At 32.7% G+C, this 24,319-nt stretch overlaps 1 protein-coding gene across 6 annotated transcripts in view; it reads right to left on the bottom strand.

The window, feature by feature from the left end:
- The window catches only part of PAM (peptidylglycine alpha-amidating monooxygenase), a 362,537-nt gene that overhangs the window by 161,623 nt on the left and 176,595 nt on the right, over positions 1-24,319 (bottom strand). For all 6 annotated transcript variants that reach the window (XM_031968924.1, XM_031968914.1, XM_031968908.1 and 3 more), the window contains one exon: positions 10,223-10,310. In XM_031968924.1, the coding sequence (XP_031824784.1) occupies positions 10,223-10,310 (88 nt within the window). The remainder of the gene's footprint in view (positions 1-10,222; positions 10,311-24,319) is intronic.

Here is a 24,319-nt window from a genome sequence, read left to right on the forward strand (position 1 = left end):
CTTAAAACAGAAAAGTTTAATAGATTTGCTACCTTGCACAACACAAGTAATCTCACATTCATCTTCACTAAGTAGCATTTATTAACCACTATTACAATATTGGCAATACTCTGTATTGGGAGCTAAGGATAAAAAGAAAAGAAACAAAATAATCTCTGCTGTTAAATGGCATATATTCTACTGTGGTGATATAAGGGAAGTGATGAAGGTGATTTATAATGCTAACTAGCAAAATAAATACACTAAGCTGAGGAGGGAGAGAATACTAACAACCAGAGGAATCAAGAAAGACTTCCTGAAGGTAAGGTTGAAGTTGAATACTGAAAGAAGGTAATGAATTTAAAATGGAGAACAAGGCAGTGCATCATAGGCATGTAAGATAGTGAAATGTCTATTAAGGTGGTATGTATTCAGATTTAGAAGAATTTTTTATTTCAAACAGAGAACCAAGAAGGAGGCAAAAATGAAAGAAAAGTAGGTTTAGGACTCAATTAGAAGGCTGTTTATAATAGCCCAGGTGAGAATTGAGGAGGACCTAAACTATCTCTATGGCAACAGCTGAGTTATAGAGGAGATAAATAAATGACAAATTTGGAAACTGGCTATGGGAGAAAAGAGAATGAAGAGTTGAGAATACTTGCCTTTTGATATCAGAGTGAAATCGTCAAAATCGTCAAACATTTATTAATCTGGATCCTACTGAGACTGTTAACTAGCATAATCATTGTAATAACAATTTGTAGTAACAAAACTAGTAGCAATCATGACATTCATATTTATTAAGATTGACACTATAAAAAAAAAGACACTAGTCTTCTAGAAACTGGATGTTTGAAGAATTTCCATCACTTCCCTTAATTTAGGCCATGTAAAAATCAGCAAAGAAAAATTATGTAAGGTGCTTGCAGACTAAAACTTGATACAAAGCAAAGCTGTAAGAGTTCATTATGCAATGCACTATAAGTCTATCAACATACCTGAATAATGCTATGAAGAGAGGGAAAGAGACAGATTCCCTGCTTTGGTCTGGGCAATATTTTAGTGCATATTGCAGTTTCCTTAACTCCCTATGATTAGTCTAAGACTTAGGAAGGCACAGAATATATTTTGGTGGCCTGAGTGATTTTTATATGTGCGTTCCAGGATGTTATAAATGAAGAACTCTGAAGTTTTCTGACTTTCCAAGAATCAAAGAAAAAGGCTGAAATTTTATTTGGGTCAGTGTAGCGGAAAAAACCTTTAGAAAGGCAAACAGAATTATAGGCATCAGAAATTTGTTTTACAAGCTCTAAATTACCTTTGGAGGATAGTATTGTGGAAATATAAGGAAAGAGGGATAGAATGGTCCACTGTATGAATGTTGTTCTTACCCAAATCATTCATATTGTCACCAGATTAAGCAAACAAGGTTAACTTATTTAGGCAGCAACACAATGTAGAAAAATAGGCAATTTAAAAAATGTCATTTAAACCTATAACCAAGCAGAATTCCTCACAAAAAGGATCCTCTATATATTTTAGCTACTTTTCTATTTTGCCTCATCAACATCTGCAGTCCTGTGGAGATAGTGGCATTTAAAAAGACACAGCAGGTGGTTAATAAATAGAAGCAGTTGAAAGGGATTTAACTTAAACCTCAGTAGGATGGTAAAGTACTTTGGTTTTCACTTCAGGATAGTATCAAGTGAGAACAGCTGGAAATAACCTCATTTAAACAGCTGGAATTCTTTCTTTAAAAGAAACCAAACAACCTAAAGCAAACATCTTTGATTTTTAACATATTACCTGGCCAGAAACAGATTTAAAATTAAACATTGCTAGAATTTAAGTTGTGAGCAGGAAAGGCCATTTGGTTTAATGGCCCACTTTGAGGTTTAGTAATCCTGTGTAGCTCTAAGCACAAAACCTTGTGCTCAGCAGAATAGAAAATATACCATTCTTTTTCTCTCTCAAAAGCATCTCTGAATTAGTTTGCAATTCTCTATTGCTAGTTTTTTTTTAATTCCTAGAGAAAATTATGAGCTTAATGGACACATTCAAGAAATTTAATAAGATGCTGCAACTTATATCAGTAACAGGTTCTGGCTTTTTTTAAAAAGTATATTTCCATGAAATTTCATAGATAAAAAAAATCTTTCATAGCTACCCAAATATAAATCATTAATGTCTATGATAGAGCTCCCAGGTGATGCAATAGAGTGAGCATTAGGTCTAGATTCTGAGTTCAAATCTTGTCTCTGAGGTGTACTATATGTATGTAGTGGATGACCCCGTGTAAACCACTTAGGCTCTGTCTACCTCAGTTTCCTCAACTGCAAAATGGGATACTAATAGAATCTACTTTGTAGTTGATGTGAGAATCAAATGGAATAACATTTTAAAAGTATCTGGAACTTATTAGATGCTTAATAAATGCTTGGTTCTTTCTTTCCTCTGAAAAACTGGAGAACTCAGAATTGCCAAGTATGTTAAATGTGCAAGCCTAAGCTACAGCCTGGCAAAATCATTCTGCTTTTCCTATTCTTGCTCTTACCTCAAAACTGTTACTCAGTATAGGTCCCTAGGTGGTGTTAATTTTCTCATCCCTTAAAAGCCTGGGAAAGAAGGGATAGGAGTCACAACTGACAGGCATTATTTTCTTTACACGGGTCAGCATAGCTGCTGCTTTTCCATCAGAAGGTGCTTATTTCTGGTCCCGAAGGCACGTTAATTTGGAATTAAGCCTGAAGCTCAATCTAAATATAATGGGAATACCTCACAGTATATTAAAAGGCTTCACATGAATGTATGCAGTTTAAATGCACATGCATATAATTAACGAGACACATTACCAGCAGGAGATACTAATTTGAAATGAGACACAAAAGGCTGGAATGTGCTTAGAATGATAAGAAAAGAGATAAAACCTATGATTTCATTTAAATAGGGAATATTCATGTAAAGAAATTCATTTACATAGGGAATGATTTCTTTTACATAAGGAATACTCAAATAAAGGAAATTTTTTCTGTTAATTCATATCGGCAACCTTTCTGAGACACAATCTTAGGGAGTTTTCTAAATTATTGAGAAGTTAAGCGACATGGACAGTTTTATATCAGAAAGCAACTCTAAACTCAGATGTTATGGTTCTTTTGGCCAGCTTTCTACCTTTCCATGCTACTGGTCTCTCTTTTTCAGAAATGGATATTTAAATTATAGTACCTATACAAAAATACTTCTTGCTGTCTACTATTTTCATTTACACTTAAAATTCTTGAATATGTATTCTAATGAACAGTAGAAAGAGGCAATTATAATGAACAATGAAGGGCAAATGATCTATGAAATATAGAGTTGCTCTTTGCATTCATGTTCTAAGAACAATTCTAGAACACATGGAATAATAGGGCCTCATCATTCAAATAAAAAAAAAACCTTTTGGATTAAAGATATATGTATATGCTTACTGTCAAAAACTGACAAATATTGATTCATGAGCAGAAGAAAAATCCAAATATCAATATGAATAGAAAATAATCATAGCTTGACATTTTGGTGCTGAAATATTCTATCACCTTTTTCATCTTTCTCTCAAAACATTTTCTCTTTAGGATTTCTCTTGAATTCTTGCTCTCCCAAAACATAACAAGCACATTAGTAGGAAATATAGCCAAAATATTTATATTAAAATATTTTTCTGCCTATCAGTATAACCATATGAATATGACAAATGTCATGACGATGCCTTCAGAAAAACAATGTATGATTTAAAAAAAACTATTTTTTTCTTCTAAATTCAGATATGTACATAAGAACCTAATTACAAATTCTTCTGATGACTACACTGCTGCAAAGATGGATATTCCTGACAGAGACTTAGCAATACACATATCCAGTCAAATTTTCTATGAAGTAATTCCTTAGGGAGTCATGATTTTCTCACCTTTTTTAAGAAATAAAAAAAATACTCCTTTTATGCACCATCCCTGCCTCTGCTCCAAATAGCATCTTTTAAATGTTGTTAGAAAGACTGCATTTTGGAAATCATACCCCGAATTATGATAATTCTTTTGTTTTATAGAGAATGTGCTTTATTCTAATTTTCAACTAAAAAAAACTGGAGAGGAAATTTATAGAGATCTGGGACCTTTGAATCAAAATATGAATAATTGCCTTTTAATTATTTCTCTTTCCTGATGATTATGAAGAAAACTTACAACAAAAATATGAAATGGTTAAGAGAAATACAATAATTAATTTGAAATATATTTAAATGATATCAACACAAAGAATTATCAAAATTCTAGCAACTGTTTGACACAACACAGTGAACGGTCTGTGTGATTTTTAGCAAATCTTGTCACATATATCCAACTTCTACTCATAATAACTGGTTAGCTCTGAATCAGCACTTCAGAACAGAATTTATGTTCACAGAATTCCAAATTGATAGATTAATGGCCTTTAAGATATTTTAGAAAATCATCTAGTCCAATTGTCTCATTTTACAGTTGAGAAAACAAAGTTATGTGATTACAAGTCATGTTCCTGTTGTTGGGAGAGCTATGTATAGAGCCCAGTTATTCTGATTCCTATTTTAATATTTTCTACTTCACTTTTTCCTCAAATAAAATTTTAATGAAATTTAAATTAATAATTCTTTAAGCTAAAAGTATTACTTTTATTTACACTCTAATCACTTTGCATTTTGAAATTCATTCTTGTACAAACTTATGTTGGTAAATATATATTTTCAAAATTAATATTTTGTTCAAAAGTAGTATTTTATTTATTTGAAAACATAATCATTATTTTCATCAGAAACAAATTAATAATAAGCAAACCAAATATGTATTCAATCTCAAATTAGACGCTGGTCTTTAAACTATCTTTTGATTAAAATAATATAGGAAGGAGTCTGGGAAGAGGCAGAGTAAATCAGGAAATTCAAAGGTCTCCCAATTTCCCCCCACAGAAAACAAAATTGCACATCAGAACATATAGCTTACTGAAAAATAAAAAGACTTGGTGCATAATAGGGGTCCTTCACACAAGAAGAAAGACCTCAGGAGCAAAGTTTACAGGAGGTGTAACACCTCCAGGCTAATTCTGCAGAAACAGCCTTAGGTTTAGCTAGGTTCCCAAGGAGCCTCAGCCTAACTACAAGAACTTTCCCCAGTCAGGGGTCTGAATCTGGAAAGACTGAGGTAACCTCAGCCTAATGGTGCTGCTGCGACTCAGCCCTGGGAGAAAAGCAACCAATATACTAGGTGAGTGCACAAGCAGTGGGGCAGGGAAACTGTTAACTGCAAATACTTACAGGAGGCTCAATTTCTTGATTTGAGGTTTCAGACCAGAACAGAGCTAAGTAAGCACCATCCTCTTCCAATCTCAGGACCACAAATGGTTACAATAATGAATTCTCATTTTAAAAAATTGAGCAGGTAAAGGAGAAAGAACCCAACTATAGATAGTTACTATGGGAATAAGGAAGCCTGGGGCTCATTCTCAAAACAGGACACTGAAGTAAAAGAAAAAAAGCCTCTCCTACCCTAAAGAGTAATGCTAAATGGCTACTTGCCCAGAAAGAAATTATAGAAGTACTCAAAAAAAAGTCTTTAAAAATCAAATGAGACCTACTGAGGAAAAACTAAAAAAAAAAAAAAAAATCATCTAAGAAAAACAAGATTATGAAAAGAAAGTCAACCAACTAGTTGTGATATGCTTTCTTAAAATGGAAATTTATTTTTACATATTCTGAATCCTGAGCACATGACAATGTTTCCCTCCTCCCTCTTTTTCCCCCTTATTCTGTATTTTTTAAAAGGGGTGGGAAGATAATCCCACCAAAATAAGAATAACCATTTAATTGTTGTGTATCTCCCTCCAAATCTATAAACCCCAATATATAGTCTTTGAAGGTTATTTGTCTTTCATTCTGAAATAGATCCAATGATATCACTGGATATCATTGAGTGATATGATCCAAGATGATTTGGATTTAAGTAAGGCAGAGTTGTACAAAGTCATCTCAGTCTCACTCTTTCCTCCAGAGCCATTCAGAATCACTCTGGCTCTCACTGACTGGCCAATGATATGTCCCAGTCTTTACCAGGTAGCATAGAGGATATAGGACTGGGTCTGAAGTCAGGAAGATTCCTAAGTTCATCTTCCAAAGTTCAAATCTGGCCTCACATACCTAATAACTATTTGACCCTGGGCAAATCACTTAACCCTATTTATATCAGTTTCTTCATCTATAAAATGAGCTAGAGAAGAAAATGGCAAACCACTCCAGGATTTTTGCCAAGAAAATCCCAAATGGTGTTACAAAAAGTTGGGCAAAATTGAGTAACAGCAACAAATAGCCTTTGCTGTTTTGTTTTGTTTTTTAATATGGTCATTACTATTTACCTTTTTCTCTTATTCTAGTGACCTTGATTTGCTTTACTTTGTATATTTTTCCATATTTTTTGTACTTTTGACATTTGTTATTTTTACAATATGTTAGTATTTCACTGTCATAACATACAAATATTTATTAAATCCTTAATTGCTAAAAAATGACATTATTTATATGTTTTCACTACTAAAAGTAGCCTTATTTAGGAAATGTTAATACTTTTTTCGTAAAATGTCAAAATACATCACTCATCTCTTCTTCCTTTGAATAACTGATATCTTTGAAGCTCATCAGACCATTAGGATAACTTTTTGTCATCTTACTGTGAAACTTATAAACAGTAGTTCAGAACTTTATTACTTCTCATGTAGATAGTAGGAATAGGTACCTAAATTAGTCGCTACCTCACACTGTCCTCTCCAATCAATCCTTCACCCAGCTACCAAAATGAGTTTCTTAAAATGTAAATCACTCACCTACTCAATAAACTGCAGTGACTCCTTGTTCCCTCCAGAATCAAACATCCTCTTCTGTCTAACATTAACATCTAACAGTAGCAATAACAGATAGAGCCTAGATCTTAGTTAGAAACTTGAAAGCAAAGATTACATAAGATTTTCTTGCTTTTTGTACATATTTATTTGCTTTATGTAACTTTGGTTTTATGAGCTTGCTTACCAAATACCCTGATTACCTTTGTTTTATTTTAAAGGATTATTAGAATGACTCAAAGTTGTGTTTGGTTGAAAGTTCACCTTCCCTCATTGATGATTAAGCTCATTTTAGAATACTGAAAAGCAAAACTTATTTCTTTGCTTTTCAGATTGTCATAGACCAATTTCTTGGGCTGTTTTTCCTTTTAGAATAAAGTTCTTTCCCCCTAGCTAACTTAGATATGGCTACAATATTTAATGCTTGACATTGATACTCTATAAATTAAGTATATTTCATATTGAAATAAATTGGGGGTCTCTCTTATAGTCTCCTTTAGATTCTGTCAATCTAACCTTTTGATATTTTTTCTAATTCTTTTGGGCAAATATCCCCTAAGATTTCCTAAACATTCAATTAAAAGTGTTAATTGTATTTCTCTTCATATCTTCAAGTCAGATTCTTTGGTTTACAGAATTTTCCTGTATTCTTCTAGCCTAATTATCTTTTGGTTTTGTTCAATTGATCCTTTTGTTCCTCAATTTTTATACTGTAAATCTGTTTGTTTTAGAGAACCTACTATTCTGGAATTTTTTTATCCCCAGTGCTTAGTACAGTGTTTAAAATATAGTTAAGCATTTAATAAATGCTTATTGAGGGACTACTTCTCCATTATTTCTTCTAAAATTTTTCTCTTCTTTTATTGATCTAATCTTTGAAAGTTCTCATTTCTATCTTAAAAATTCTATTTCTTATTTTAAATACTTTACTGCTCTTCTCCACAATTATGGAATTTCTTATGGGTTTTCCCTTATTATTTCCAAAGGTTCAATAGAATTCACTGAAATGTTTTCCCTTTTCTTAGTGATTTTATTGCTTCTAAAATATTTATTCAAGGGACAGTTAGGTGGCGCAGTGGATAGAGCACCAGCCCTTAAGTCAGTAAGACCTGAGTTCAAATTTGAGACCTTAGACACTTAACAATTCTGTCTGTATGGCCTTGGGCAAGTCACTTAAACCCAATTGCCTCGGCAAATAAAATAAAATATTTATTCATTTTGTGGATTCCTTTTCTTCTTTGTTTGCTTCTTACTCTCCTCCATGTTTTATAAATTTCGGTTCTTTTCTTTCATCTTTTTGCTGTTTGTTATTTTTATTCTTTTACTTTAATTGTTGCATTCCTCAACTTCCTTGCTGTAATGTATGGGAGCTAGCTTTTGTTTATTTAGTATTTATTTAGCCTTTTTAATTGTTTTATGATGCAATGTGGAAAATGGGTATATATCCCATCTTTGATTTTGTCCCCTCTACCGATGGTCTCTTGCCTTCACTTTTAGGTTATGAGCTTTCCTAGACTTCTGTATCCTTCTTCCATCCTCAATGGATTGTTTCTTCAAACCATAAAATAAAAGTGACTTAAAAGATAAAGAACCTGGTCCAGTGAATAATGTTGAATGGCAGTGGCAGACAGACAGACAAACAGACAACAAGGCTATGCTGAAGGAGATATGGACTTCAAAGGCCTGTTAGTTGGAGGATAAGAAACATAATAGGAAAAAAAAAGCCCTGAAAGTCATTCTTCAGGAATTCATCCAGGAAATTTGCCTGGAGGTATTAAGAAAAAGTTGTTAACACCAGATTCAATTTGATGAATTTGCAATGAGACCTGCTGTTATTTTTTCCTGCAATATTTGCCTCACGGGGAGTTGTATAACCTCTTCTCTTCTTGTTTTACTTAGTTTATTTGCCATACTTCATATTATTTTATTCAGTGGAGGGAGGTGGAAAACAAGAATCAAATGTAACCTTTTACTCATGTACTTTGGCAAAAAAGTATACAATTAATTCTTAATGATATAGATTAGAATATTAATTTCATTTAAAATTTCAGTTTCCCTGTTGTGGATTACTTTATTATTTATTAAAAATCATGCCCTTTTGCTAACTACATAATTTTATTTGAAGTGTTTCTTATTTTATATAATCAGACAAGTACTATGAAAGTAAACTTTTTTATTAAGACAATTCCAAACACTGATTTTTGATTATGATTATGTTATGTAGTGTTTTCTACCCTTTGGACTATGAATCAATGATGGCAAAGGAATTATGATCTTGTATTAATAAAATAGCACTATTTATTTCATCAAGAAATAAATAAAAACATACTTTCTAAAGACTGAATACATGATATAATTAGCACAGGGACTAGCATATAGTGGGTATTTGGTAAGTTCTCGATTTTGATACACGTTACTACTTTTCAAATATATGTAAAGATTATTGATAGAACTTGCTTGTTGGTCTCTTCTAGTTCTAGTTTATCAACCTCTCAAACTATTCTCTCTAAACAAAGACATGGTCAGCCATGTCACACTCCTCTCCTCCACTGTTCCCTACTGCTAGGATCAAATATAAAATTATCTTGTTTGGATTCTGAATCCTTCCATAACTTGGAACTTCTAGCCTTCTTATAACTTATTCTCCTTCCACATATCCTGTGATCTATTGACATTGGCTTCCTTGCTGTTTCTCCCACAAAGTCTCCATCTCCTCACTACATATTTTCGCTGGCAGTCTCCCATGCTTGGAACTCTTTTCCTTCTTATTTCTGCCTCTTGGCTTCCTTGATTTCCTTCAAGGTTTGGCTCAAGTCCCACCTCCTCTAAGAACCGCCGCCCAGTTCTCCTTAATATTAGTACCTTCTCTCTGAGAATATTTCCATTTTATCCTGTTATATATCTTATTTCTATATATTGTCTCTTTTGTGAATTTTGGAGAGCAGGGACTGATTTTTGACTTTTGTATACATTTAGTATAGTAACTTACATATGATAGATGTTTAACTTTATAAAATCCAAATTTAAAAGCATCATTAAATTCATAATATTTTTATCATGTACTTTCTTAATTGACAAACACTAATGGTATGACTACAATGTTGTTTGCATGAAATTTCTTATCATTTAAAAATTATCTTCATATTACAAGTTTGCTGTCTTCTGATTTATTCTAACAAAGTACAACCCAAGTATAACACCACAATAGAATGAAAATGTTTTTCTAGAAAATAAAACAAAACGAGTACTCCTTCTATTCTTTTATTAAATAAATAGTATAAATGTGATTTTTAATTGTGAATCATATGGTTTAGTATAACTTGCACATATTAAGTTTTGGCCTTACCAATAACTTTCAGCAGAAGAAGGCATGTTACATCCAAACAGTAGCATGTGATGGACAGTATCCATGCTGGCATGAGGCTTGAAATCAACTATAAGACAAAATGAAAAATGGGCATGAATGAACCATATTCTTGAACTAACAGCAATATGATGAAGATAGTACAATGCTCTCATTATATGGTTCCTATTTGTTTTTCCTATACTGTAATCAGTATAACTTAATAATTTGATATAACAGGATAATAAATTAGGAGAGAGCAAGGAGCAGAGGACTGCTGGCCTTGAAGAACTCCATATGAAGTCATTCCTCAGCATGTAGAAGACAGGTTGTTTTTAAAGGAACAGCAATAATGTACTATTACCTGCAACCTAGTCTTTTATAATGTTTTCCCTGTGAGGTTACCATATAGTGCTAAATGATAAAAAATTTTATACTATGCAAATAAAACATTGCATGAAATAGAATCAAAACTGAGTGGTTAAAAACTCATCAATGAGGCTAAGAGAATGTATATGAAATCTTCATAAATACTGGGATCTAAGAAGATATTGAAGAAATGGTTAAACATGAAAAATACATATACATTATATCTATATATGTATAAATGTTTACATATGTATGTGTATACATCTATACATATGTGTATATGTACACATGTACATATGTACAATAGAATCTACAACTAGGAGAAATTTTAGAAATCAAGTTCAACAGTCAATTTAAAAATGAGGGTACTAAGGCACTGGGGTGTTAAATGCTTTCACAAGGTCAAACATAGTAAGTAGCAATCAGAAATCATCCCTAGACCTTTTTATTCTATATTCTGTACCTCTTTCTACAATATCACACAACCTCCAGATGAATAAGAATATGAAGGGTACTCAGTCTCAAATATTCAAGAATCAAATTATTTTCCTGGATAAGTATTCTGTATTTTGTTTTGAAAGGTGATTTGAAACTCGTTCATTAAATCATAGACTTTTCAAAATGAATAAATTAAAGAATATACATACAGTGTGTATGTGTATGTGTACACTTGGAAATTTTAAATAGAGACAATTGTAAAAAGTTGGTGATGCCAGATTCAATCTAATGAGTTTTCAACGAGACTTTCTGTTATTTTTTTCCTTTTATTATTTGCCTCATAGCAGGAGGGACAGCTCGTGAAAATAGTCAGGTAGTGGACTAGCTTGTGTGAAGAACAGCAAGAGTCCAGTATTACTGAATCAATGAGTACATGTGGAGGGGAATAAGGTGTAGGAAGACTATAAAGGTAAGAAGGGGCCATGTTATAAAGGGCTTTGAATATTATGTTTGGTAATTATGTTTGATTGTGCCACTAAAGGGGGACTACTGGAATTTACTGAATAGAAACTGATATTATCAGACCTGAATTTAGGAATATCAATTCGACAGCTGAGTAGAAGATGGATTGGAAGGGATTGGAAGATGGATTGTTAAGGAGAACAACAAAAGTTATCTCAGTGGTCCAGATGTGAAATTGGGAGCCTATACCACATTGTACTGTGGCAATGTGAGAAAATAGAAGATGTCATAAAGGTAAAAATGACAAGATTTGTATATGAGGAGGTAAAGAGAGAATGAAGAGTTAAGGATAACACCAAAGTTATAAGCTTGGGTGACTGGGAGCATATGGGTACTTTAAATAATAACAGTAAAGTTAGGAAGAGAAAAAGATTTAAGGAGAAAGATAATGAATTCTTTTAGACAGATTTTATTTTAAGATATCCACAGGCTATCCAGTTTGAGATATCTAAACAAAATTAGAGAAACAAGACTGGAAATCAGTTAATATGTTGGGACTGGACAAGAAACCATGGAAGCAGATGAGATCACAAGTGCAACCGTATAGAAGAAGAGAAAAAAGGTCAGGACAGAGTCTTGTGGGTCATCATCACCATGGTTAGTGGGTATGACCTGGATGAAAATCCAGCAAAGACAACAGAGAGAAATCAGACTGTAGGAGAAACAGTCACATAGAGAAGGCAGAGTAAATAAAGTATCAAAGAAAAACGGCTGATTAGCACTGCCAAAGGCTGCAGAGAATTCAATTCTGATAAGTAATTAGAAAAAGACATAAGATTTGGAAATGAAGAAATCATTAGTAACTTTGGAGAGAGCAATTCGAGTTGAATCGTGAAGTCAGAAGTTAGATGGTAAAGCAAGAGGAGATAAAATACAAGCTTCTACTGTGGATAGCCTTTTCAAGTTTAACCATATGAAGAAGAAGAGATAAAGGATGAATACTAGAAGGCATGGACAGATCAAGTTCAGTGCAGTTAAACAAACATTTATTAAGTACATGCTATGTGCTGGGAACTGTTATTAAGAGTCTGGGATATAAATAAGAAAAAGATCACTCCTGCCTTTAAGAAGCATACAACGCAATGGACAAAAACAAATGAGAGTTCTTTAAGGATAGGATACAAGGACATACTTGTAAGTGTGGAAGTTGTCACTAGTCAGGGAAAATTAAGTATTAGTAAGAGCACGGGGATGATGGAGGAAGCAATCTGCTGAAGACAGAATGGAATGAGATTTCTCGTATTATAGTGTGGATTGCCTTGGCAAGGAAAAGGAATACCTTTTTGCATGAAATTGAGGAGAAAGAGAAAGTGGCAGAAGGAATGTGAGTGATGTGAGATAAAGAACAGAGAAGATGAAACTTTCTAAAAAATAGTCTCACTTTTTCAGTGATTCAAGATTCTCAGATAAGAGGGTAATGGTAGGAAGAGCTATGAGAGGGATGAAAAAGTTTGGGAAAGTAGTGAGTGGGATAGTGGGTAGTGAATCCATTAGGAAGCTATAAAAGGATTGAACCGATTCAGTGAATGATCAGTTGAGATTATGTCATATAAAACTTGAAATGATCCAGTCAGCATGGTTTCCTTATTTTTTCCAGCTTTGCTCAGCATCACTTGAGTGAGAGTGACGGCAATAAATGGTGAAAGTAATCCAAGATTGAAATTTGGAAGGAAACAAAAACTTCTATAGAATAAAAGCGAGGAGAATTTGAGAGAGAAGACAATTATAGAATTAAACTTGTACACTAGGGGGTCAAGATGGGAAAGGATCTGATATTATCTGGGGTACTGTTTGGTTTTGAGCATTCTGCTTTAGGAGAGATATTGATAAAATTGGATGGTTTCTAGGGGGAGGGAAAAGGGATGCTCACTTTCATCTTTAAGACAAGAACATGTAAGGATTTGTTGAAGGAACTTGGCATATTTCATCTGGAAAAAATGGTGGATGTTGTCTTCAAAAATTTGAAGGGCTGCCATATATAGGATGAGTTTCATTTGTATCCTTTGTCCCCAGAAGGCAGAAGCAGTAGAATGGATAGGCAATTGCAAAAGAGGCAAATTTAGGCTCAATGTCATGGAAAAACTTCTTAAAAATGACCATTTTTCAAATGTAGGCTGTCATGACTTGAAAGATAAGAGAGTCTCTGGAAAGTGATTTTCAACCAGTTTAGCTGATAATCTCTTAGGTATGTAAAAATATGGATTCCTTTTGTGTTTGGTTGAATTAAATGGACACTGATATCTTTTTGAATTTTCAAATTCTGTGATTTTGATTCTGGAAAGAAACTAAAGATGATCACAGTAACAATGATGATAATAATGATAACTAGCATTTGCATAGTGCTTTCATATTTCAAGACACTTTTTCCTACATTATTCATTTGAGCCCTGTAATAAACTTGGGAGAAGTAAGGAGAGAGAGTAAACTCCAAGAACAGGCTATGCAAAGTCATAGAGGTTGGATAGGGAATATCATGTTTGGGGAAGTGTGAACTAAGTCTGGAAAGGTAAACAGATTGTGAAGGACTGCCAAGATATAATGTTTAAAATTTATACTAAAATCAAAAGGAGACATTGAATTTTCTTGAACAGGGGACTAATGGGATAGAAATTTGTGTTACAATGATGATTTGGGAATTTTTGCAAATAATTAAAAAGGGGAAAGAGTGAAGCAGTGGCTTATTTCTATTTTGTTTTGGATTTTGGTCTAAAACAGTGATTGCTCATCATTGCAGTGAATTTGAAGGATGGAAACTTCCTGTATTTCTCAGTGACTTTTACATAACATTAAGTATCAGAGAGTTGCCCAGAACTTGAAGTGATTAAGCGACTTGCCTATCATCACACAGTTGACCAAATGCCAGAGGCCTAAACTCAGTTCTTCCTAACTCCAAATCTAACTGCTTATCTAGTCCTTAAGGCTGTCTCTCACACAGTGAAAGATATTAGATAAATATTTACTGAAGTCAAGATTTAAGAAAAGTCAGTAGATTTAGTCTGTCATGAAATGAAAGGTTAACCATTTTATTAGCTACTCTAATTCATTCCTCTAGGTTGTTAAAGAAGGAATTGATTCAACAAAGGTTTTGGAAATGATACTGAACTGAACTTTGAGAATGTAAGATAACATACTTCAAAACCAGGATAAAGGCTTTTGTATCTGAGGCACATCTATGACAAATTTCTTACATGATTTATGGCAATACAATGGATAGGAATTTTGTAAATTTTAAGGGCTCTCTAATCAGACAAGCTCTAAACTGGACTAAATGAATGTTTGACATAGAATTAATGCTTATAATTAGAGAAAGCAGCTCAAGTCATCCATTACAGTGGTATGATCTAGTTATTAGATTTCTGGATCTTTATGCTGCAAGGCAATAGATTTCTGAAGGGACTCATAGCCAGAGATATGGGATATTCTTAGTAAAGGTTTGACAGGGCTAATTGATTCATTAAAAATCTAAAAAGAAAGTAAAAGTAAATTCAGAAGAGGGCCTAGCTCTATTGAGAGCAGGATGAATCAAGGAGGCTGAACAATGAACTATATACCATGCAAGGTCATAGTTCAAATTGCAGGTCAAGAAATACCTTTAATAAAAAGCAATTTCCAGACATCGTTCTAAGGCAAACACAGACTATTATCAAGGTTATCCACATTCTTTGTTTTATTTGAGGCAAATACTAAATATAAAGCATATTCTTCTCTTCCCTTACCCCTTCCCTAATGCTGTCCTCAAGCGCACATTTTTTCCCCTAAGATTGCAGAGAAAATTTTATTTCTATTCTCTTTTTGAGCAGTTGATTTCCTGGAGTGTACAGAGACAACTAGATGTGTGTATTTTCTTTTCCTGTCCTGAACTATCAGTTACCTGCTGTGAGAGGTCTTTCTCAGGAGACCTCATGAAATCCAGAGTCAGGAGTTGATTAAGATTGGAGTTTTCATTATATAATCACATTGCCTTCATTTCAATTCTGTTGTTTGGTTCTTTGTTTTGGTATAAATGAAGTCATTGAACCTTTACAAGTTAATTTTCAAAATTAACTTGGATCCTGGATATATAATGCCCTCTCATTCATTAGAGGTTTATTTTTTAAGAGAGGAGTGCTGTTTTCTAAATATATTATATTTTCAATTGCATGTGGAAACAAATGCTGGATAGCTTTTGCATGGTAATCAAGCTGCTGAGTTCTATCAGTCTTGGCTTAAGTATTCTGTAGAAAATGTTATGGGGTTTCAAATCTTAACTCATCATCAGTAGATTCCCATGTAATTCTTGGTTCTTTCTCAAAGAATTCAGTAATTAGGTCTTGTTCTTTTTTTCCAAAAACAAACTTTTCTTTATATGGAGGAACTCACAATTGTTTTTGAACATGAGGGCCTCTTATTTCATCAACCTCCTCAACTCCACGGCTTCCATTTTTGTTCCAATTCAGCCAAATACAACAAGATCACAGTTTCTGGCCATCACTTATAATTATTCTACCCCAAGAATTCATAACTTCTCTGATCACATTTTCCTATTGCTTCATTCTTCGAAAATCTCTTTGTACTCAATACTGCACAACTTTTCTTCTTCATGTTTTATCACCTCTGCTCTAGCATCTCTTTATAATCTTGACACTGACCAACTCAATTATACCCTTCCAGCTATACCTGAGCCCTTTGTTTACTAGACGTATGTATCATTAGCTCTGAAATGCCCCTCACTCAAGTAAATGATGTGTTTCTATTCATATCCTGTCATTGTGAACCAGTAGAATCTTATAGTTCAAGTATCCTTTCCTAATCTAAGTGTTTAAAGTCATCATGTAATGCCTTTATGGCCATAGAGAAAAAAATTGCCATGGGTGGAACCAGTTTCTTCTGAGTATAATATGTCCAGTAGTAGCAATCTGAAAGTTTTCTACTACATAGATCCAATTTAGTTATTGTCTCAGTAGTAAAGTGTTCTTATGTTTTTTTTAAAAAAAGATCGAATTGCAGAAGCCCTTTCCTTGATGATTGGTATCTTGTGTTTGTCATCACTCATATAAATCACCAATTATATAAAAATTATTGAAGCAAAGAAGATTAATATTTTTCTATAAATCTGAGACTCTTGGGTATATTTCCAGAGTTTTCTACTGTAGCAATCCAACTCACCTATTCCCCACAGTAATAAAGTATTCTTATGTAAAAAAACAAAAAACAAAAATAAACAAAAACTTGAGTTGCAGAGGCCCTTACCTTGATTTTTGTTTTCTTGTGTTTTTTCATCACTCATAGATTCTTGCCACCAATCATATATAAATGACTGAAGCAAAGAAGATTAATCATTCTGTGTAAATCTGAAATTCTTCAGTGTATTTCCTTTTAACCAAAGTCTAGTATCCCAGATAAAACTCACTCATTCTTATGGTATTGCCATAGTTTCAGTATCTTCTAGACTATGAGACAGAGCAAGTTTTGACCTAAGCTACTATTGTTACCCATCTCTGGCAGGCAGCATCCAGTTTAGTGCTTGATTAAAATATAGACTAGTGGATTATTGTTTATCCATGCATGAAATTCAGCTTCAAACCTATAATCTTTAGACTTCTCAATGACAGTTCACCTTGAAGCTACCGATTGACACAGATACACACAGATTTCAAGCAGGAAGAGACCTTAGACAGCACCTACTATAACTCATTTTATAGATGTTGGGCTCTTCCTGTACAGTGAAATCTATCATGAGAAGAATGGATTGATAATGTGCATTTAGTTTAAAGCCTTGAGTCTTTTTTAACAACTTTTTTTTTCAGAAAAGAGGTAGCCATATCAAGCATTGGACCAACTCACTGTCCTCATGCTCCCCCCCCTCTCTTCCCAGTAGAAAAATGGAAAAGTCATCTTTTTCAACAGTGGTCTGTCTATTTCTTTCAGCTCTTGGCTAGAACAGACTTTTCAATTCAAGTAGGTTATTCTTTCTCTAAGGCACCATGCTCTTAAATCATAGAACAGTTATTCCTAGCTGTCTAGCCAGTGCCCTCGGGCTTTATTTATTTTTATGAGGATTTCTAGTTTTCTGTGATTTGACTCTTCAACAAAGACCTCACTCTAGCATAGGATGGGAATCCTTTACAATTCCCTTCTTTAATCTCAATTGAGTATTCTATGTTCACAAATTCATTTGTACTGACTACAACTGATTCCTTGCGGTTATTTTTAGGCAACCAACATGCTTCCCCTCTACTGTGCAAATAAATGTAAACCAACACAAAACTAAACTCAGAAAGTGGAAAGGAGAAAAGGGTACAGACTTTCCCATCTGATCACATTTCTAGGTTTCCAAAAGCACTTGCAGCAGCTGAGTCTTTCCAGGTTTCATCTTCTCTTCTGCAGTTTTATGGAACTTTACAACACCTCTAAAATATATCTTTCTCTCCATTCATTCCCAACCTTTTAGTTCACATGATCTTTCCACTTTGCCTGGACTTTCAAAATAACTTTTTAATATATCTTTCTTCTTCTGTTTGCTCCCCTCTCTAAATTACCCTCCACACAATTCAGACTAAAATCCTAAAACTCCAAACCTGATCAATCACTCCAAAAATCTTCATTGTCTCCTTTTTGCTTCTGGCATAAAATAGAAAATCCTCTGAAAGTCAAAGATTTTCAAATGTTGTTTTCACTACTGGCTCAAGCTTACTTTATATTAGCTCTTTTATGTACCTTTTCCAGTAAAACTGGTCTGCTAGCTATTCTTTATACTATAAATCCTATTCTGCCTCCATTCCTTTCTACAAGTGGTCCATTATGTCTAAAAAATGTTCTCTTCCTTATTTCTGCCCTATAGATCCTCAAGCTTCCTCAAAAGCACAGTTCAGATTCCTTCAAGGGTTAGTGCTTTCTTTATCTTTCTTGTAATTACTTGTTATACTTTGCATGGAGAGTGACTCAAAGTTCAAGGATCTCAGTGCTATCTAAACAATCAATGAGCATTTATTAAGTGCCTGTTATATACTGGGAACTACAGTAACACTGGAGATAGAAAAACAAAAGTGAAACAGTCCATACCTCAAGGAACTTACATTCCATCCTAGAAGGAATATGTGCATAAATATGCATATTCCAGAAAGAAAGTATAATGTGAAAATAAATAAAATATATATAAAATTTAAAGAATATGCATACACATACAGAGGCATGTATGTATATGTAAATGAAATCTGGAGGTGGATGATAGCAGAGGGAGAAAACAGGCAAGGCTATATGTATACAAATAGACAATTCTCACTTAATATAAAATTCAAATTTGACTTTATATAAAAAATTCTAAAAGTAAAACACCTATGTTAACTTTATTGCATAATAATATTTTCTCTCTTTCCTCCTGCACTCTGAGACCTCCTCCTCTGCTCTTCCACCAAACCAAACCAAATAAAACCCACCTTTAAATCTCCTTTCTCCCCCCAACCAAATGAAAACAGAATGGAAGAACAGAGAAGCACAGATATAGCCATCTGGGGCTTAGCTTTACATCTTTTGTACAGAGAAAATACTCCTGCACACACACACACACACACACACACACACACACACACTCTTAAGCTAAACTAAGGAACTTATATTCAGTCCTAGAATCAAAAGGGGATTTATTGAGTAGGAAAATAATATAGGCAATCATTCACTTTAGGAAAATCACTTTGGCAGTTGTATGGAGAACGACTTAGAGAAGTTAGAAATTTGAGGCAGAGAACAATTAAGAGACCATTGCCATTTCATATGAATCTTTCTTATAACTATGCCCTAAAATGGGATTTTGTAGCATACACAAACTCCCAAGGGGATTAATTGGGGGTTAGAAGGCATTTTAAAATCTAAGTCAGATAATTTTATGAGATAATCTTATAAAGTTTCAAGATATATTCTGAAATTCTTACAATTGGGAGACAACAGAGAAGAAGAAATAATGATCACAAAAGTAGGAGGAACAAGAAAACTAAGTGCCACAGAAATCAATGAAGAAGAGATATTGGCTACTTGTTATTCAGTCATTTTTCAACTGTTTGATTCTTCTTAACGTTATTTGGGGTTTTCTTGACAAAGACGGTGAAGAGATTCACCATCTCCTTTTCTAGCCCATTTTACAGAACAGAATACTGAGGCAACTGGGATTAAGTGACTTGCTATGCAAGTAAGTGTCTAGTGGCTAGTAAGTGTCTGAAATAGGACTTGGTCTCAAGTCTTTCTGACTCCAGAACTGTTTTTTTTTTTTTTTTTAATGCACTATACTACCTATCTGTCCTTTATTCACTACTATGGGAACTTGAAAATGCCCACAGAGATGTGAACAATTAAATTCTTCAAAAAGTAAATCTAGTTTAGGAATAAAGGTAACAGAAATAGCTCTATTTAACATATACTTAAACATTTCAAAATCAAAATTTCTCAGAAAAATTCTATTATTCATTAGTTAGAATTGTATTAATACCATTAATTCTCAAAGGATATGAACATTTAGGACACATTTTCAGAATCCGAGGAATTCTAAGATACTGTCTCCTAAGTACTGTATTCTGAAGTAACCTTGAAAGAATATAATTCAGAAGCTGATACATCTCTTTTGAGGGGTCAATAGCTTGCGCAGCTTATTGCAAATCAAAAGAAAACCCAAATACAGGACAGTTTCACAGAACCTTTCTATGCTCATATTAGATCTCAGTTGATAGGCTATACTCAGACTCAGGATATTTCTTAATTTCTCTGCTAATAGCTTCTGTTTTTTTTAATGCTTTATTAAATGATTGGAATAATGATCCTTATGTACATACCAAACTCCTCATTTTTTAAAAAAGAAACTAATCGGTCACATTAAGTGGTAATAAAATAAAGTCCTCTAACTTCCCTCTCAAAAAAGCTTACCAGAACTTTACATTCTGGCCAGAAATGAAAACTAATTTAAATCATGTTAATTTAAATTATCATTTATATAGACATAATATGGGTCAAAGTATATTTCCTACTAGCTATCTTCATTTTCAAAAGAAATGGTGAAATATTTAAATATTTATGTAAGTATAATGTCAAGTATAATTCATTATATTTGAAGTGAGTTGAGAAATATCTCCAGAGAAAAGCATTGTCACATCAAAATGTAAAACTAAAATAATCTTAAGCTCTTTAAAATAAAAGAAGTAAAGTGATTTCATTGAATTGTATGCCACTGATGGAAAAATGAAAACTTAAAAGATGAAAATGACAGGGTCATTCTATGGATTTTGTCCACCCTGATTTATCATGCCTTGCTTTGAGAAATAAGACCTTGCCCTTCATGAATAAGGTTCAATGAGCACAAGCTACATAGAAGAACGACATTAAAGGCTTCTATACCACAGTGACCAAAATTTAGATAAAACTGTTTTTTTAAAGAAGTTTCACAAGAAATTCTCATCTTTACTTTTTTCACATCACATGCCAAAGAAAGAAGTGACAGACCCAAAAGGGAGAGGTCAGAGATAATAATGAAAAGAATTGAATCCAAGAATACAATCTGACAGGCAGAATAAACAAAGATTGCCTCAGAATGGTGACAAAAATGCTGAAAATCCTAAAGGATTAAAAATGTCATAGATGTTCCTAACTCAATAATAGGATGTCAGTTGTTTAAAAGAAAATGATTCTTCACTTTCCATGGGTGTTAGCAGTTCCAATTGCCTTCTGGGTACAAAAGTGGTAAACATTTTCCAAAAGACTAAGCTGTGAAACTGCAAACCTAAAATTCTTGCCTGACAAACCAATTATATTTTAGAGACTCCAAAGTCAGGAAGAAGCTGACTTAAAGTCACCTTAATTAAATAGAGGCTGTTGAATCTTAAATGATTTGGGCAAAAAGAGCACCAAGTAGCCAAAAAGGAGAAATAGTAAATAGAGTTCTGGATGACATGTCAAGCAAATGAACACATTAATTTCTTGATTTCTTAAAAAAAAAAGTTATTCTTAGCTGCATAATATTTTGGAGGATTATATATATATGCTGTACATGTACAATCATTTTAAACATATTTCCATATTAATTATATTATGAAAGAAAAATCAGAACAAAAGAGAAAAACCACGAGAAAGAGAAAGCTAACAAATAACAACAAAAAATGTGAAAATCGTATGCTTGAATCTTCAATCAGTCTCCAAAGTACTCTCTATGAATATGGATGACAAAAAAAAAATCAGGTTTGAATAAAAATCAGGTAAGTGATCACTTTCATTTAGTTATTTATGATTAACATTATCTTATATCCAAAACTCTGGGAAATGATATTAATTAATTATATTTGAATCACAGAATATAAGAGTTGGATAGGACCTCAGACCACTCTATACCTGATTCTCTAGCCTCTGGTGAAGACTTTGAATGACTGAATGGGAGAGGGGAAGGTTAGGAGAGGACAGATAATCATTCTACTTTTCAACATCTTTAAATATTGGGAAGTTTTTCTTTTGCTTAGCTTAAATTAAAATTACCACAATTTGGCCTTCTACCCCTAATTTTGCCCAATAGCAAATTTGGTCCAATTAGCCTATAGCCTGCAGCTATGGAAAAATAAAATTAATCTATTTTCTATGTGACAGTTCTTGACATAGAGAGTTATGATGTTTTCCAAACCAAAGATTTCTATTTGATATCTATCTACCTATGGCAAGACACAAATCTCTGATCTAATACAAGCCTGGTATAATGCCCTGCTACAATAATCAACTTGTTTTAATGACTTTCAAGTTCATGGATTAACATCTTCTGTTACTTTAGGGAATTTATTTTAGAAGAAAAGTTATTTGTGCAATCACTTAAACTATCAAATCTTTTCCATACAAGTGTTATCTAGACACTTCTCCTCCATCTTTATTTTAAGGGTGGTGTTTGGAGCCCAAACATGAATCTTTATTCACATTTTCCTCTATTAAATTTCCTATCATTAAATTCAATCCATTATTCTAGTTTGTGAGCATCTTTTCCTATCACCCTGCTTCAATTTTATTTTTATATTGACAAATAAAAAGATATATATATATACTATATACTATTTATAAGTTAGAAATTTTATTTTCTAGATTTTTTTCATGTGATGTTTTAAGATTTACAAAGTACTTTTATAACAACTTTGCAAGACATGTAATAAGTATTACCCCCATATTAAAGATAAGAAAAAAGAAAATACCCTTTCTCTGATGTTCAGAGAAATAGTAAATGAAATGCTTGAGATCACAAGGCTGGGCAAATGATGTAATTTGGAATTTGAATCCATATTTTCAAATTTCAGGTTTAGTGTTTTATTATAACATTCTGATTCTCCATAGTTTTTATATTAAAATTATATTCATAAGAATCTCAATTAACAGAAAGATGGAATCAACATTTTAAACTTTTTATTCAGCTTAACATTTGCTTCTATATCTAAAATTATCTTGTCAGTTCAAATGTTATTGCTTTCTACCAAAACCACTGTAAAATTTACATAACTACAAAAAACTTTTTAAGTTATAAAAATCAGGTTTGAGTAAAGGAAGATTTTAGTGCAGTTATTTTAGAATGGTTTTCATTTAAAGGAAACCCATACATTTCCAAGTAATTCTAGTCATATTTTTAAAATAGTTTTAGTTTTGATTTGCAGTGACAAGAACAAAAGAGACTACTTATTAGCTGTACTATCTTAGACAATTTTAATAGTAAAAAATCCTCAAATGGTGATTTTTTTTGAACATCTATTTACAATGAGGAAAATAGGATAGAATAAAAAATGTGATATTGAAAAATTTTTCTTGCAGTTTTGAAATAACAGTCCAAAGATAAAAAATCAAACAAACTAAAATGTTGTGTCTCATTAAGCATTATCTTACAATTTCTAAAAAAATGAAGATATTTCAAAAGCTATACATCTGAATAGGAAGTAATGACACACTAAATTGTAATTTAAGTATAGGATATGATCAACTTTTATGTTCATTATCTTGCATTTGGACAAGAAAGGTTCAGATAAAGGTGAAATCCAAAGCACTATAATCCATTTGTGAAGATATTAAAATCCCATGGACATGATAGATTACATCATCTTTTGCCAGCATTTCCCATGACCATAAAGCAATTCTGTATAAAAACAAGGGAGTTTTGCTTGTATATTTTTATTTAGGATTACTATTGTCATTACAGTTGAATTACAGGAATGATTCCTGCTACCATGGACAATACCTAATTTATAAAGAACAACATCAATAATGATAGGTAGCATTTAAATAGTGCTTTAAAGTTTTTCTTTACAAAGGAAAAACAGCTAAAATAGAATAATCCTTAGTTGAACATGTAATTATTTTAGAGAATTTAATGTATGAGCAATATGAGAAGGAATAAAAATGTCAAAATTAGAAGCTTTTAACATTGAATTTTTGGTCCTATTTTAAAACAAATTAATAAGTAAGCAATGAAATAATAGACCTCTTTCCTGACCACTTCATGCAGGATATTTTAACAGATAATATACTTTTCTTTAAACATTACTTTTGTCATGTCATGTCAAGTCACTTGACATGATAATTCTGTCCCCCTATGATAACTATAATAATTATTACTATATTAAAATATTTTGTATCATACAGTGAAGCTTGATCTGTTATGCATTTTATGCATAAAATGTGAAATAGGTATTAATTATTTCTACATTTGGGTTAATATTGTGCTATATGAATTTCTTGAGTATATGCAGCTAAATTATAAATTTAAATGGTTTTTTCAAAATCTCCCTTACTTGCTCATGC

This window comes from Sarcophilus harrisii, chromosome 1 (assembly GCF_902635505.1).
Source record: "Sarcophilus harrisii chromosome 1, mSarHar1.11, whole genome shotgun sequence".
In the NCBI taxonomy this organism is placed as follows: Eukaryota; Metazoa; Chordata; class Mammalia; order Dasyuromorphia; family Dasyuridae; genus Sarcophilus; species Sarcophilus harrisii.